The sequence below is a fragment of the Empidonax traillii genome, unplaced genomic scaffold (assembly GCF_003031625.1).
Source record: "Empidonax traillii isolate 1590-97213 ecotype Southwest subspecies unplaced genomic scaffold, ASM303162v1 scaffold1164:size165317, whole genome shotgun sequence".
Classification (NCBI taxonomy): Eukaryota; Metazoa; Chordata; class Aves; order Passeriformes; family Tyrannidae; genus Empidonax; species Empidonax traillii.
The window spans coordinates 112,201-127,884 of record NW_020956357.1 but is presented as its reverse complement, the minus strand read 5'-3'; the positions used below and the strand labels follow the sequence as shown (position 1 = coordinate 127,884).

At 51.7% G+C, this 15,684-nt stretch overlaps 1 protein-coding gene across 3 annotated transcripts in view; it reads right to left on the bottom strand.

Moving 5' to 3' along the window:
- DAAM1 (dishevelled associated activator of morphogenesis 1) overlaps positions 1 to 15,684 on the bottom strand; it is a 94,860-nt gene that overhangs the window by 7,435 nt on the left and 71,741 nt on the right. For 2 of the 3 annotated variants that reach the window (XM_027905537.1, XM_027905538.1), the window contains 7 exons: positions 12,644 to 12,673; positions 11,169 to 11,272; positions 5,827 to 5,911; positions 4,932 to 5,038; positions 2,959 to 3,047; positions 2,565 to 2,733; positions 1,685 to 1,792 (listed from right to left, as the gene is read on the bottom strand). In XM_027905537.1, the coding sequence (XP_027761338.1) occupies positions 1,685 to 1,792; positions 2,565 to 2,733; positions 2,959 to 3,047; positions 4,932 to 5,038; positions 5,827 to 5,911; positions 11,169 to 11,272; positions 12,644 to 12,673 (692 nt within the window). The remainder of the gene's footprint in view (positions 1 to 1,684; positions 1,793 to 2,564; positions 2,734 to 2,958; positions 3,048 to 4,931; positions 5,039 to 5,826; positions 5,912 to 11,168; positions 11,273 to 12,643; positions 12,674 to 15,684) is intronic. The other variant, XM_027905539.1, reaches the window with a different exon arrangement.

Below are 15,684 nucleotides of genomic sequence, written 5' to 3'. Positions count from 1 at the left end.
TGACAGAGGCGGCAATTTTCTCTTCACAGCTGCAGGGCTGGGGGGAATTCAGGGTTTTCCAGAACTTTTTTGGTTTCGCCCTGGATTGGACCAAACCCAAATGTTACATATGGTGTCCAGTTCAGAGCAAAATGATAAAGTTTAGGGGGGGTAAAAAAAAACCCTCCATGCAGACATTTTCTTTCCCACATGTGTGTCTGTACAACAGCTGCAGATACACGGGCATGAGAAAGCAGGAGTCTCCATGGGCGAGGAGCGTGTCCTGCTCAGCTGTGTTCTCACATGATGCCTGCAAACTGAGCGCCACACGCTCATGGAATATCCTGAGTTAGAAGGATCCCTGACTCCAACTCCTGGCCCTGCACAGAACCACCCCAAGAATCCCACCGTGTGCCTGAGGGTGTTGTTCAGATGCTCCTTGAGCTCTCCACAGCACGCTTGGTGCTGTGACCACTTCCCTGTGGAGCCTATTTTAGTGCCCAACCACCCCACTGGATGAAGAACACTCTTCCTCTCATGCCAGGATTTGTTCTATCACTGTGTTTAATCCTAATGGCTGATGGTTATTTTACATTTTAAACGTAAGGATGGTTGTTTTGTGCATTACACATCTTCCTTGGGAACACACCATCACTACAAGACATCTTTGAAACTAGAAATACCCTCAAGCCACAGTAAAATCTATGTGTATTTCATAGAAACACAAAATATTTTGGGTTAGAAGAGCCCTCAAAGCCCATCTAGTTCCAATATCCCTGCCATGGACAGGGACTCCTTCCAGTAGGTTGCTCCACGCCCTGTCCAACCTGGCCTGGGACACTTCCAGGGAGGGGGCATCCACAGCTTCTCAGGGTAGCCTGTTCCAACTGCATCTTCTCTAAAAAGGGGCAGTTTCAGGTGCCTTTCATGTCCATGGCTAACAGGAATATGGGTTGGCTGCAGAAAACGTGTGATCTCTGCTACTCACATCCCGGGAGCAGCAAAGCCCATAAGCTCCCGCTGAACTTTAAAACCGAAACAGAGCCCCATTGATTTCAGAGGTACTTCAGCACATACTTGAGGGCTTTGCAGGGCAACAGCAGATTCCTCTTGCACTTAAAGGTTCATCGTGTGTTTAAGGGCTTTGCTGAGCAGGGGCAGCCTGCTCCCAGCAGGTCACCAGGCAGGATTTAAAAGCTGGTTGCACACACCAGAAGCTCCACGTTGGTGGTAAAACAAGGAGCAGGCGGGACCTGGAGGCAGGTGGAGCCCCTTGCAGGGCTGCCTGGTCCTGCCCATGCTGCAGGCAGAGCCTCCCTGCCACACGAAGATAAACAGCTGCCCTTTATCTGCAGCCACACCGCAACCGCTTCCTCCCGGATTACTTAACGTACCATTAGAAATTAATTAAATGCTTCTGCGGTGAGATAACAACAGGAAACGGCTGCTCCAAGCAGCTCTCCTCCCTCAGACTCAGGGGTTTGGAGCCTTTGCTGCAAGGGCTGTGATTTAAAGCCACCAGGTGATGTTTGCTTCTGTGTCCTGGGCTGCTCCGGGCCAGCACGGCCACAGCAGGGGCTACAGCCCAGCACCCAGGATCTGACCAGGAGCATGAGCTGGGGTGGGGTGACATGGAAAAGGCAGGCTGAAACGAGGGGAGAGGTGCTCCCAGAGCTCCCTAAGTGCCACCTAAATCCCTGCTTACTTGACTTTGGCTGCCTGTGGGATGTCTCGCAGCTCCTCGTGCAGGCGGAGGACTTTGGGATACTTCTTTTCAACGACAGTGATGAGATAGTGCAGAAGGGTGATGTTCCTAGGAGAGAGGAACAGTGAGGTCGGTGTGGAAGCACCACGGGAAGCACAGTGCTTTGTCAAAAACCCTGTTTAAAGCCCAACCCTGGTAGTGAACTATTTGAGAATTTCTCCCAAGGGTGCTGCTTGCTGCCTGTCTGGGCACATGGGATGGGTCTGTCCCATGCACAGGCACAGTGCAAAGCAGCCTGGTCCCTGCAAGCAAGGACCCTCCACAGGAGGAACCCAAGGCAGGTGACTTAAGCATCATTCCTCCTGTTCTCCACTGTCTTTACTGATGGATGAGACCAGGCAGGTTTGAGACCTGACCCAGCTCCTCTCCCTCTGAAGGTCTGAGACCCTCCCAGCTCTTCTCGTGCATGGAGCTTGGAAGGAGACAGCAAACCAGGCAATGGCTGCGGCAGCTTGCAGGGGTGGCAGAGGCAGTTCCCATAGAGAGAAGCCCCTGGGAACCCTTTCTCTGGCTCTTGGCTTCTCAAAGGGGTTAAAAAGCATTTGAAAGATGATCCTCCTAATCAGCCTTGGCTGAAGTTTAGCCAGCCCAGGAAGGAAAGTCCTCATCAATCCCTGTAATGATCTGCAGCTCAGCTTCCCTCAAAAGCTGTCGTGCTCAAGAAATGGACACTCACCTCACTGGATGTGCCAAATCGGGCAGTAGGAGGGGACTGCTCCCACATACCCACTTCCCAGAGGTAAAGCTAATGACCCCTCCATCCCCCCAACATCCCTGGGGCCTGCAGAGGCCACCACAGATAAGGACAGAGGCTGCTCACTTGTCAATGCTGGACTTGGTGTCGGCGATCTTGTTGAGGCTGGAGATCTTGAAGCCGAAGGCGTTGCCCCTCTGGCCCTTGTTCATGTAGTTGCCGAAGGCCAGGACCACCTCCAGCAGCTGCTGGAGGCTGCTGCTCTGCAGCACTGCCTTGGAGCCGGCACGGATGGCTGAAAGCAGAGAGGGGTGGGACATTACCCCCTGCCACAACAGCACAACCCTTTTCTTGCAGCAACCCCTTCAGTACCCCAAGGAGAGGCCACCAACTCCCTTCCCTTCCCCTGTGTCACTGCAACCTCCACGCAAACCAGGCTCATCCTGGCACAGAGGGAATGCTCTTCCTACGAGTGCTCCCTGTGCTGGCACAGAGTCCCTTAGCGGGTCTGGTCACTTGCCTTCCACCTTGGGTTTGACTTCTGCAACTCTCTCTGCAAATTTCTTCTTGAAGTAGAGGGATTGCAGCCTTTGCTGATAATGGTTTATCCTGTTAAAAAAAAAAAAAAGAAGGTGGAGGTTGAGCTTCGGTTGCTCCAGGGCAGAGCTCTGCTGCTCACAGCTGTGCTTACAAAGCACGCTTGAGCCACGGTGATTAAAAAATAATGATCCCTTTTCTCCCCGAAACTGTGCTGGGATGGGAAAAAATGACAACTGAAGCTACAGCTGTCCTGGGGTGGATCCAGGTGGGTTCCTAAGCACATGCTTAAGCCTATCCTTAACTCAGCAGGTTTTAAGTGGATTTTTACATGCCACTGACATAAAACCATTCTTTTACAACCACTCCTTAGCAAAGGTGCTGATGAGGTCTGGGCTCCCCATGGCTTTGTGATGAGCTGCAGCTGGACAGAGGTTTGCCAACGACCACCACCAATGAAACTGGACCTTCAGATCCTCAGAATGATGGCCTGGGCTGGAAAGTCCCTTTCCTGGGCAAGTTAGGGATGGCTCTACTCATGTCAGCTGTGTTTAAGCTAAACAAGATCTCACTTGTATGCACATGGCAATCTGATTTGAGTCATTTGGACCAAGGACCCACGGGAGATGCGCTCACACACAAGGCCATGGGCTACACTGTCATTGCACTAATCAGAGGTGACAAAGACATCACACTCAGTTACAGACCACAAGGCAAATTAAAAAGCTGTGCTGGAAATCAAGGAAAATATTTGCATCAGCAACGCTGTGCCTTCCAAAGGATGAAGGCATGGGAGCAACACTTGGGCGAGAGACTGTGAAGAAGAAAGGTGACCTGCGACAGGAAAGCTAATTCTGAGCATCATCCAGCCCCGAGGGCTCAGGTCTGAACTTCACAGCTCCATCCTGCCTGCCTTTGACACTCAGCAACTACACAGCACATCGCCCCGGTGTTCATCGGCGCGTTTCTCAGGGAGGACGGGAGCATTTCTATTTTTGATCTCCCAGTGCGAACTCAAACCGTAAAACTCGCTGACCTTGCCAACAAGTCACTTGCTTGAAGTTCAGCTAAGAGGTTCAGAGAGCTCAGTGCTCACTTTGATTTAAATAAGGAGCTTCAAGATTTTAAACCGGCACCTCTAGAGGATGTGCATGCAATAGATAAGGTTATTCATCCCTGAAGACTTCTAAGTCTTAAATGATTGCTACCAGGAGCAGGAAGAAATGACATTTCCTTTCCATCTCATACATTCTCAGGAGCCCCAGGGATGAGTCAATCCTGAGGTGAGGAGTAGGATTCATCTACACAGCAGGGCAAAATGTACATCCATCAGGCTCAAGTACTCATTAGCATGAGATCACGTGAAGGGGAAAAGGAGCATCATGTCATCGCTCAAACAGCACCTCCCACCTGGGCCAGGATGCAGATCACAGAGTCACAGAATCACAGAATGGTTTGCATTGGAAAGGGCCTTAGAGATAATCTAGTTCCAACCCCTCTGCACTGTGAAGACACCCTCCACTGGACCAGGTGAAAGAGAATCACGGAATCACCAAGGTCAGAAGAGACCTTCAAGATCACCTAGTCCAACCACCAACCAAGCATCACCATAACCGACCCTAAACCATCTTCCCCAAATGAGAGGGGAAATGTGTCGAGACATGACCTGGGAGGCCAACACCTCACTCCAGAGAATCCATCTCCCTGTCCCTTTCCCCTCCTCTGTCCAGCTGCTGCTTGTCTGGGATGCACACCCTGACTGAAGGAGCACAGCATCACAAGTGATCCTTATGACTGGGAGCGCCTTGCTTGCCCTCCCGTCCGTTTGGCTCACTCATTTCTTGATGGGAAAAGCAGTAAGAAGGGCTTATTTCCCAAGCAGGCTCCACGAAACAGCCACCTCCCAACCAGCCTGTGCAGCCACTGGCCAAAACACGCGTCCCCTGAGGCACCAACCTGCTCATTTCGAAGAGGAACCGGTCAGCCTTGGCCATGCGGTCCAGCTCGTGCTTGTGCTCTTCCAGCAGGTCAATGTCACCCTTCTCGGGAACAAACTTCAGGAGCTGAACAAGAGAGAGCACAGTGGTGGGTGTGAGATCCATGCACAGGTTTTCAGGAGCCGAATGGTGATTTATTTTCTTGAATTTACTACCTTTATAGCGTGTACAGACAGTGACCCCAAGGCACCTGTGAAATAAGTGTTATCGCTGTCCCTGTGACCTTCCTCCCTTTACTCTCACATTAGTGTCTTTTGCCTCTGCCCTGCCATCACTCTGGTTTTACAACAGATGTACTGCGTCTGCTCCAAGGTTTCAACATCAGCTCTGCCAGAGGAGATGTCAGTCAGGGATTCCCATTTGCTGCAGCTTTACTTATTTGCAGATGGAAATTTTGTGCAATGAATCCTCCCACGTCTCTGCTCAAAGTGCAATTGCCAGCTCAGCTTTTAAGGACAGGTGAATAATTATGTTCCAAAGGGGTTCAGAGGGGGTGAAAAACGGGATTCCCTTTTTGGGAACTGCACAAACACTGAACAAGCTTTCAAAAATAAACCTCCACGGAGCACGAACTTCAAGCTGCAGTCACAAAACACGGAATTTGTGCAGCCTACAGGTTCTCAAGGCGGACCAGAGTACAGGAATGGCACATGGAGGCCATGCTGCTCCCAGCACTGATGCTGCCACTGTGCTGCTTTCCTGCTGCCCCGACCCCCCTGGGTGGTTTTTCAACATATTGTCGTTAAATAATTTGGGGCCTGACACACTCAAGGCTGCACTTTGGTCCTGAGCACCTTGCACAGCATCATCTCAGCATGAGGCAACCCCAAAGAGGCATGAGACACGCTGCCCACCTGCTCCAGCATGTCTTTTGGGAGGTCCTCCTGCTCGTCCATCGTCAGAATCGCTCGTTTGATCTCCTCGTTCGAGAGTTTCAGCCTGGGAGGTGGAAGGGTAGGAGAGTTATTCCCAGCCCAGCAATCAGGGAAGGTTCAGGAGTGTTTCCTTATACACCCATGCACCACGAACAGCTTAACTCCCAGCCAGCAGCAGCCTCACAAATAACCCCATACGGTGTGTTATGAAGAAGGATGTGTTGAGAAACGTGGAAGGACTGTGTTCTGACAAGGCACAGCATAGCACAGAGCAGCCCTGGCCCTGCTGCAAATGGGGCCCAAACCCCACCAGCCAGTTCCCTCACCCCGCACCTATTTCCCTGTTTTATACTATTTTATGTAAGTACTGCAAGTAGTATATTGTACACATATTGAAAACATCCAACTTCCATATGCAGCTCTTGCCTGCAGCAGTGCTGCTCCTGCAGTGCCAGCACCCCTAAAGGCCACGGGGCCAGTGGGGGTCATGGTCCCACGAGCCCAGGCTCAGCAGTGCAGCTCAGCACTGCTCCTGAACCCACTGCCACAACCCTTAAGGAAAATCTGGCCAATTTCTACTGCTGTTCTTGGATTTAAGCATTGCCTCTCCCACCACCTTTGGTTGGAGTCTTCCTCTAGGAAAGAATGAGAAAGAAATCCAGAATTCGGAGAAGCAGATGCTTAGCATCCCAGGAAACCCATCAGTTTAGGCTTTTTTTGGAGGGGTGGGGATTTGGTGTGCTTCGAAGTGTAAGAAGCTGGAAACCAGCCTGCCCTCCACCTTTTTCTTCCTCTACTTCACACAACAGGAATTGAGCATGTAGCCTCAAACTGGAGATTTCTAAAACCCACAGACCACTGTATCACAGCAAGCACCACCAGGCTGGGCTGCCCTGGCAGTAGTTCATCCACCAGAAGTCTGCACTGAGCTGAGGCAACAAACAGATTGAAAGACGCCCTCAGCTCTTCCTGGGCTACAGAGCCATTAATTACAGTTTAATTTGTCTGCAGTACTCCCCGTAACCGCTCCCTGCAAGGACTTTGATTGCAAAACCACACATATTCTTCTTCTTTGCATTGTGGTCGATAAAAAAATTTAAATTCAAAAGAGGGAAAGCCCAGAAACTCATGCAACTCCGTTTGCCAACAGCCTCTCCCTCGCCCAGCGTGCAGTGATGCTTAAAACCATTGCAATATTTAGTTCTAAAAGAAATTAATCCCCTGGACTTCCACAAAGAGAAAAGTCACAGAGTTGAAAAGACCTGTTCATGGGCTTTAGGGAAACCCATCAGCCCAGTCTTGGCGATCAGTGCTGTTGAGGGATGCTGAAACACTGCATGTGGTTGAAAGGAATGAGCTGAAAGCAGAAACACACCCTATGGCGGGATGTGAGACCCTGGAAGTTGACCTGATCAGCAGATCAAAAAGAAGATCAGGAACAGACTTGATCACTCTGAGTAATTAAACAAAGAGGGTGTTTTTCATCCTATGATTCTTCAGGGAGCATGACAGACTGTGGAGCTGGCCTTTGGAAGCTGACGCAGAAGCAAAAGGGTGCTGGTCTCTGAGACCAAGGTAGCAAGGGCTTGGTTTAGCTTGAAATCTTTTGCTCAAGACTGGAAGTGAAGGATCAGCTTTATCGAGGCAGGTGGATCTTAGAGACCTGTAAGTATGAGCCCAGGTTTCTCATCCTGCACTCAGTCCTCTCTGACCTCCGGCTCAAGGGAGCACCCTAGACAGGGTTTGCTAATTCAGGAGTGAGTTGAAATCTACCCCAGCCAGGGGAGGAAGCTCAAAGATTGCACTGAGCAGTGACCAGGACAATTGTTGGGGTTGCCACACAAGGAGCAAACCCAAGATCCATGGAAAATGTCTCTGCTTCTTGCAGTGACAAGCAGACCCGTCCTGGGGTCACCTTACCTGTCCCCAGGGAGGGCAGGGGCTGGGATGGAACACAATCTGAGGTGGGATATGAACTGCAGGAGGACTCCTTTTTCACCCAAGCAGCAACAGGAATGTGCAGACCACCACCATTGGTCTCCACTCCAGTGAAAAGCAGATACTGGCTAAGTTTGGAGATTTGGACATCCCAGAGGGACCCCTGGGAAGCAGAAATACTACTGGGAGAAGGGGGTGGGCAGGCAGCTGCCTGTCATCCACAGCTAACACCTAGAGCACACATTTCTACCGTGATCGTCTCCAGGAGGGTGGTGAAACCGAGGGTGACTTTTTTTAAGCCCTGCTCATCGAAAGCAAAGCCAACAATCAAATACATTTAAAAAGAAAATAGGGTTGAAAAAACCCCCCGCTTTTCTCAGGAATCATCACAACCCAGTGCCAAGAACAAGAGCCTGCCCGGCATCGTCAGAGAGAGCAAGCGCAGGGCGCCAGAAGAAAACAGCTTCTCAGACAATTCGATGGGAAAGGGGCCAGTGAAAGCTAGAAGCTTATCTATAACCACAATAATTATCATTGTTGGCAGCAGCTGTCGAACGCGAGCCGTCTGAGAGGAACGGGGTCACAGGACTTGCTGTCACAGGGATTTAGAGCCGGCAGCCCCGCGATGCGAAGTGACAGCTCGCCGGCCCGGAGAGAGCGGGGCTGTTTTGCGTGGCTTTTGTCGAGCCCCGCGGAGGATGTAATAAGTGTGAAGGAGTGTGGGGGGGGAAAACCCGAATTCCGGCGGGGGAAAAGGGGACGCTCCCTCCTGAAAAGCCACATTCATTTGAGAAAAACGCTTCATGCGAGGCCATTCACCGCCAGCGCGGGCGGAAAGCGATGGAGCAAAGGGGTGGATTTGCATCTGGCACAACGCAGGGGCTAAAAATACACACCCCGTGCACGGGGAGCGAAAAGCAAGGACGTGGTGGGTTCACAGAGGAAGGCACGGCAAGGCACTGACATCGGCAAAGCGTCCTCCAAAAAGACGGAAGAAAAAAAGCAAGCGTTAAAAATACTCTTGTGCTGCGTTACAAGCCGGAGGAAAATCCAGTGATCTCACTGCGCAGCAATTTCTCCCAAAGCAAGGGAAACAGGCAAAAAAATAAATCTACAGAGAGAGATAAAGTATCTCACTGGCCGTAATCTTTCCACGCTGTGAGCCAGACAATGCCTGGTGAGCTCACAAATGTCTGGGCTAAATCAGGGGCCAAGCCTGCAGGTCCTTTCGCATGTGAAAGTCTGCTCGGCCCTGTGGTGGCCGTGCGAGCAAGGCGGGAGAGCAGCAGCCCAGCTGCCAGACCAGGCCCTCTGGAATTCCACACTGTGACCAGGGACCCGCTGGTCTGCCCAGCTTCAGGATGAGCAGCTGGGGTGGGCAGAAATGGAAGGATTTGCCCAGGGATACACAGAATCTGCTGGAGATGTAGGGGCTGGACCTGAGTAAACCAGAAGGATACTTGGGCTTTATCCCTGCACTGCCCCTCCTTTTAGCCACTTGGCATCAAGAGTACGTCACGCAAAAGGATTCTGGGGAGAGAAACTCGACTGTGGTCCTGGGAGCACCATGGGAAGAACCCCAAAGCACTTCCAAAGCAGCGCCTGGTACAAGTCACTGCAACCTCAGAGCCACCTGTCCCTGCAGGGCCCTCATGCTGCGGGACAGGCCTGGGAAAAGCGGTGTTAGAGGCCTGGGGACCACCCTGCAGAGCAAGTCTGATCCTGCTTCTCCCCCAGGGAACGACCCACAGGGGAGGGCAGGCAGGCAGCGGCCTCTGCCATGAACCCTTTTTGTGGGATTAATTACCGGCGATTCGTTTCCAGCCATTGCCTTCTTGGAAGAGAAAGGTTTGCTGGTGAGATGAAATTGAGACCTTTACTCAGTAAGACGTGCAAGATGCCTTTGAAGTTGAGTGCTCGGGTCTTTCCCCTTCCCACCAAAGGAGCTATTTGTGTGCTTAACTTTCAATTACACACTTAAACCTCTGGCTGAATCACACCTAAACCCACTCAGACTATGCTCAGCCTACATACTCCGGGAGCACCCCAGACAGTGTCCTGAATCCCATCGTTTTACTTGCTAATAGCTGGCTGCCACAGACATACTCATTTGCCTGCTGTTTTAAACTCTGCTTTCATCATCATCCCTTTTTATTTGCACTGCTAGGAAGCACGAAAATCCCCAGAAGCAGCCCGGAGCAGAGCCAGCCATAAACATGGCAATTTTACCCCCGAAACGCCGCGGCACACGGCTCACTGCACTCATCGCTCCCGCTGCCCACGGGGCTGCCAACCACCCCTGGGAGAGCTGGAAGAAGCACCAGGGACTGTGAGTTCTCCACCCAAAGGTTTTTGGTTTTGTTTTTTTGGGTTTTTTTCAGACATCAGCCTCTCCGTGCTTTCTAGGGAAGGAAACCAGCTGGGCTGCCCAGACAAGGCACCATCTCCACCAACCCATGGTCTGGGAAAACACAGAATTTTGGGCGCCGCGGTTGCAAGCCCAACCTGACAGCAAGGCTGCTCCATCCTGGCCAGCCCTGGGTGGCACAGAAGCTTTTGTGCTTCCAGGCAGCACCATGAATATTTCTGAACGAAGCTAAATTTTGCTGCTGTTGGGATCTTTTTTTCTTCTGTGTGAGTTACACACAAGTTGCATTTTCTGCTGCTATTTGGGTGGTTTTTTTCAAGTAACTACACTGACTGTTCATCCTTTCAGACCACTGCAGCCTGGCTTCCCTTTTCTCAGGAGTCTGTCGTTTTGGTGTAGTTTATCTTGCTAAAAAAAGGTCCTTTTTATCCTCTTGGCAGCAATCTGGGGATCAGATTAAATTGCTGGTAGCAGTGCTGAGCCCGCTTGGCAAGGAGTGAGCGGGAGCCTGTCATCCCAGTGGGGCTGGGCAGATTAAGAGGGGCACATCCCCTTCCCAAAATCCAGATGTGAAAAAGGACACTGTGTGGGCAGCAAAGGGCCATGGCTGAACTACTGCTGCTCCCTACACCCTACTGATACCCAGTGCCCTCCCCAGCTCAAAAGACACCCTCTTCAACTGCCAGCAAAGAGCAAACAAAACCCAGGCTGAGGAAGATAAGAGGTGAAATTAACTCTCTTCCACCCCCTGGGAAGGCTCATGGGGTACCCCAGCCCGTCGGGAGCTCTCCAGGGACACCAAATGGCCATGTACTCCGTTAATGGCATTGCCCCTCTGTGTCACCATGCCATGAATGATGTAAGGCTATAGCTGGGTTCAAGTGTCACTGGCTCTCCTCCTGTGCTGGCTCCTGTTTTTAATCCCTTGCCAGGTATCAGAAGCACCTCCCCAGCTCAGGGCAGGGTATCGAGCATCCCTCCACCCCCCCAGAGGGCAAGAAGGCATTAACCATACCTGGAGAGGAGGATATTGCAATTCTGAGCTCTCCGGCCGTCTATGACCGAAAGCTCCTTGACTTTATGCCGGGAACTCAAAGTGTCATCGATAGCATCTTCCTTCTACAAAAAAAACAAGGAGAAAAGAAAGAAAAGCCTGGAGAAAAGCCACGGAGCAGCAAAGTCATTTAGTACTCTCAGCACATAGCAGTGTGATACACAACGGGCCCCCATTAATCAGGAGTGTCACCATGGGTTACGGGTAAGACCCACTGCCTGCAAGCGAAACACAGTAAGTCATTTCATAAACCAGAGCTGGCTTTGAAGCCACTGGTTAGAAATGTAAATATTTTCTCAGACAGGGAAGATTTAAAAATCTGCAAACACACAGGCACTGCTGAATAAATAAAGCCGGGCTTTCTTAGCATACATACTTGTGATACTTCATTAAACCCTCGCATGAAATATTTCATTACGGGCTGCTGCACACACTCAGCATCACTCTTGCTCCTCACCCCTGCTCCAAACATCTGTAACCGCCCTTCATGCATCAGTCCTCCTGAGCCAGCTAACCAATACAGGATACCACACTTGCAAAAGCAATCTGCAGCTTTTTCAGTGAAATCCTCCCCCAAATAAGGGATTTGAAAGCAGGAATCTGCATGGCATAAGCACCTACATCTCCTAAGCAGCTTAAATACACTACCTCCAAATGAGTAACAACAGTGTGGTTGTGGGCAAATGGGCAGAACTACCTAACAGCAGTTTTGCAGGGTTCATGTTGCCCCAGGTTTTAATTTACCATATTGCATATTTTAGTAAGGTTAATCAATTAAAAGGTGGCTATTCAATCCCTCTGGAAGGAACACAACCTGGAGCTGCAAGGTCCTGTGTGTTACAGATCCGCACTAAACATCCATGAGCACAGGAGACCTGGCAGGTGGCCACTGCATGGGTTGAGACTGGGCACAGAAATTACCATTTTTTTATTCTTTTTCTTGTTTGAATGAAAAATAACCGACAGCTATGGGAACTGCAAAGCTGCTGGGACAGGCAGCACAGAGGCAGGTGGTGGAAGGTGAGCCCCAAGTCACCCAGCCACCAGCTGTCCCTCTCCTGTGCCTTGCCTGCCCTGGCCACAACCAAGCAGAGAGCTTCAACCCATGAGTTTATTTCCACTTTTTGTAAAACAAAAATTCCCAGGGGTGGGAGCTTCTCCGTGTTCAGCTGCATCTAAAAATTCAACCCGTGGACTCAGTCACTGACTTTGACCTCAGGCCAGACAGCAAAGAGGGTGTCTTCTAACTTACCAGCCTCCCCCAGCATCAGCTTTCGAGCTGCTCCTCCTGTTGATCTTTGTACCCATCTGATTCAACCTCGTTTACCACACATTAACCCCCCTCAGGAGTGCCCATGTGCCCCGGTGTCCCCAGCCCCGCTCTTGCCCTGCCTTCACCACTCGCACGCGCCGGGGTCCTGCAGGTGCTCTCTTACCTGTCTGGAGTTACCATTCAGAAAGAAGTCCTACAGCCATAGCAGAAGCATGGAAAAAGGCAGTAAAAACACATGCAGTTCAGTGATCTCGGTGAAACCAAAAGGAATCGAAGCACAGAGAAGTGGAGAGTGCAACACGGAGGGGCTTGGGAGTGCCAGTGCCAAAACGGGGGGGGGTGGATGCAGGTGAAAATGCGGGTTAGAGGATGTGCAGAAGGGTAGAGCTGATGGGAGAGGTGGCTCCACAAATGGCTCAGGCCAAGGTGCTGGTGTGCACAGAGGTGAGGAGGGGACACGGGATGAGGTGGGAGGATGCCGGCCAAGCCTTGCCACTGGCCCAGAGGCACAGAACTGCTCAGCCCCGCCGTGCAGGGGGGGAAAATTGCTGGTTCTTGCACATCTGAGGGACCGAAATGCCAATGCCACTGCCAGGAAAAACAGGGCTTTCAAGTGGAAATAACGAGAGGCTCATCCCGGAGCAAATCTGGCCGCAGCAAAACTTTACTATTTGCCATGGCAACGCGTTCCGCCTTGACTTCTCCTCTGACAGGGACATCCCCCCTCCTCCAGCCTGGCCAAATGCCACCCTGATGCCACACTGGTACAGTGTTCCTCAAAGACCTGGCTGTCCTGCTGGGCTCCCCAAAAAAGACTGGAAGCACGTGCAGTAGAGCTGGCACCACACACATGCACACACACACATGAAGGTTTTCCCTCCTCATTCCCTCAGCTGAGCTGTGCCTATCACGAGCCTCGTGGCTAAAAGTCTCTGGTTCAGCTAAGGTTAAGGACTGGCATTTCATAAATTAACCTCTTCCCAGCAGTGTCCTCTGTGGGACAGGCACAAAGCACACCCACAAGCTGCACTGGGTATCTTGTTCTTTGTTTAACTGGTCCCTAACTAGGAAGTCTTCCTTCCATTCCAATGCTCAGACTTGCCCCTGGCTGATGGAGAGGAGCAGGACATGGTGGCCTCCTGTAGTCCCCTGCTCTAGGAGAGGGAGGACTCCTCATGTATTAAGGTAGAGAAAAGGCTCATTACAAAACTCCTCTGTCTCTGCCTCAATCCAGCCTCATCCCTGTCCCTTTTTCTTGCAGGAATCATTTTCCAGCCTCTGCTGCAGGACGGTATAAGAAGGAGCAGCTCTAAACATGCTGTCACCATCCCCACAAACATTTCCCAGCCCTGCTGTCCCTGACCCCTGCACAGGTCACTCTCCCTTGCACAGAGGAGCTGGAGGCTTTCCTTCCTTCATCCTTTTTTGGGAGATGAATTCTTTCCCAGCTCACTGCTAAGCCCCCGGTTCAACAACAAGTATTTTTTCCACTTGGCCCTGACTCTTTTACATCACTCACCGCTGCAGGACCTGCCAGGACTGCCCTGGCTGTGTCACTGCTACTTATCAGCATCACTCCCAGCTTCTCCCCCCTTGCAGGCTCTCAAGACATCCCTGACAGAGGCACAAGCCCCTGTGTAGCACATGTAAGCCCCGATGGCCCTGGACTGGCTTTTCTCCATCAATGCATGTACAGAGCTCCCCCCAAGTCCTCATGCCATGGCCTAAAACTCACAGCTCCTGTTCGTTTTTCTGCTGTATCTGGCAAAACTGTTAAATGCTGGTATCATGCACAGCTGCAGGGCTGAGCCCTCCTCTGAGGACAGGGACCAGCAGAGCCTCGGCAGGGAGAACAGAGAGGCTCTCCTGACAGCATCACCAGCATGAGGCAGGGATGCTCCTAGGCTGAGCCCCAGGAAGCCCAGAGGGTTCCTGTCCTCCCCACATGGCAAGGGCCTTTCCAGAAAGCTGCAGAGCTCACTTTATAGCCTGCATTTACATCCCAGCCTGTGATGTGGGAAAAGCATTTAAAGAGATGCTTAAAATTAAGTACATCATTAAGTCCCGGGTCTGTGCAGTACTTAGGGATTCCCAGGAGCTACATGGCAATAAAACCAGCAAATCCCAGCCCTGCACACACCTCTGCCCACTGTCCCCAAAGCCTGCTGGGGCACTGGCCATAGAGATGCACCACTTTTGCAGCCCTGGTTTGCCTGGGACAAGGGGAGACAGGCAGCCCCTGATGCCTCATGTCCTGAGGATATCATCCATCAGGGCAAGTGAGAGGCACGAACACTGAGCAAGTGGCTCAATCCAGGGAATAGGCAGGAGAAACCCCTGCTCCTCCCCTGCTTGTTTAGGACAGAAACCAACTTTTGCTAGAGCTTGATAATGCTGTGAGTTATTAAGCAATTAGTTCACTGTCCTTCAGGGACAGCCTGTTCACTCCCCGAGCCCCCCACCATGTACAAAGAGCCCCGTGGTTTGCACGTGTTACAGATTTACAGAACGGTTTGGACTGAAGGAACCTTAGAGACCATCTAGTTCCAACTCCCCTGCCATGGGTAGGGAATGTTCCACTAGCCCAGGTTGCTCAGAGCCCCATCTGGAACGCTTCCACTTTCCTTTATCTCACGGAGCACGCCTAACCCTGCGTGCTGGTGCGTGCACTGCAGCTGCCTGCACAGCCGTGCTGCCAGCAGTGTTGGGGCACACAGCCAGGCACCCCCTGCCCACGCTGGGACTCTCGCTCTGGGGACTTCAGGTAGGCAACCACATCCCTCAGGTCCAGGGACATGTGTCCCATGGCTCCACCCACACAAAACAGTGCTACCACGAAGCCTGGGTGAGCCACAAGTAACTTGTGCATCACAAGCTCCCAAGGGTGGCTCCAGCCCCAGCAGCATCTCACAGGTGGGACTTCACCTTGCCTTTCCCATATGCCTTCCAGATGCTCCCGTAGCATCTTTTGCCAGTCCCAACCCAGATCCTGGTTCCTGTGTTCAGCTTCCTTTTGATCCTCATCCCACCCAGGGCGTAAGCCCCTGTCACAGCTCTCCTTGCAGCATCTCCTTGTTCCTGCTGGTCCCAAACCTAACCAGCCGCTTCACCCAGCAGGACCTCAGCCAAGCCAAATTATTTTTAAATTCCTGCCTGGCAATAATCCACATCACACCAGGTGACTCATGGGCTCGGGCAGGCAAG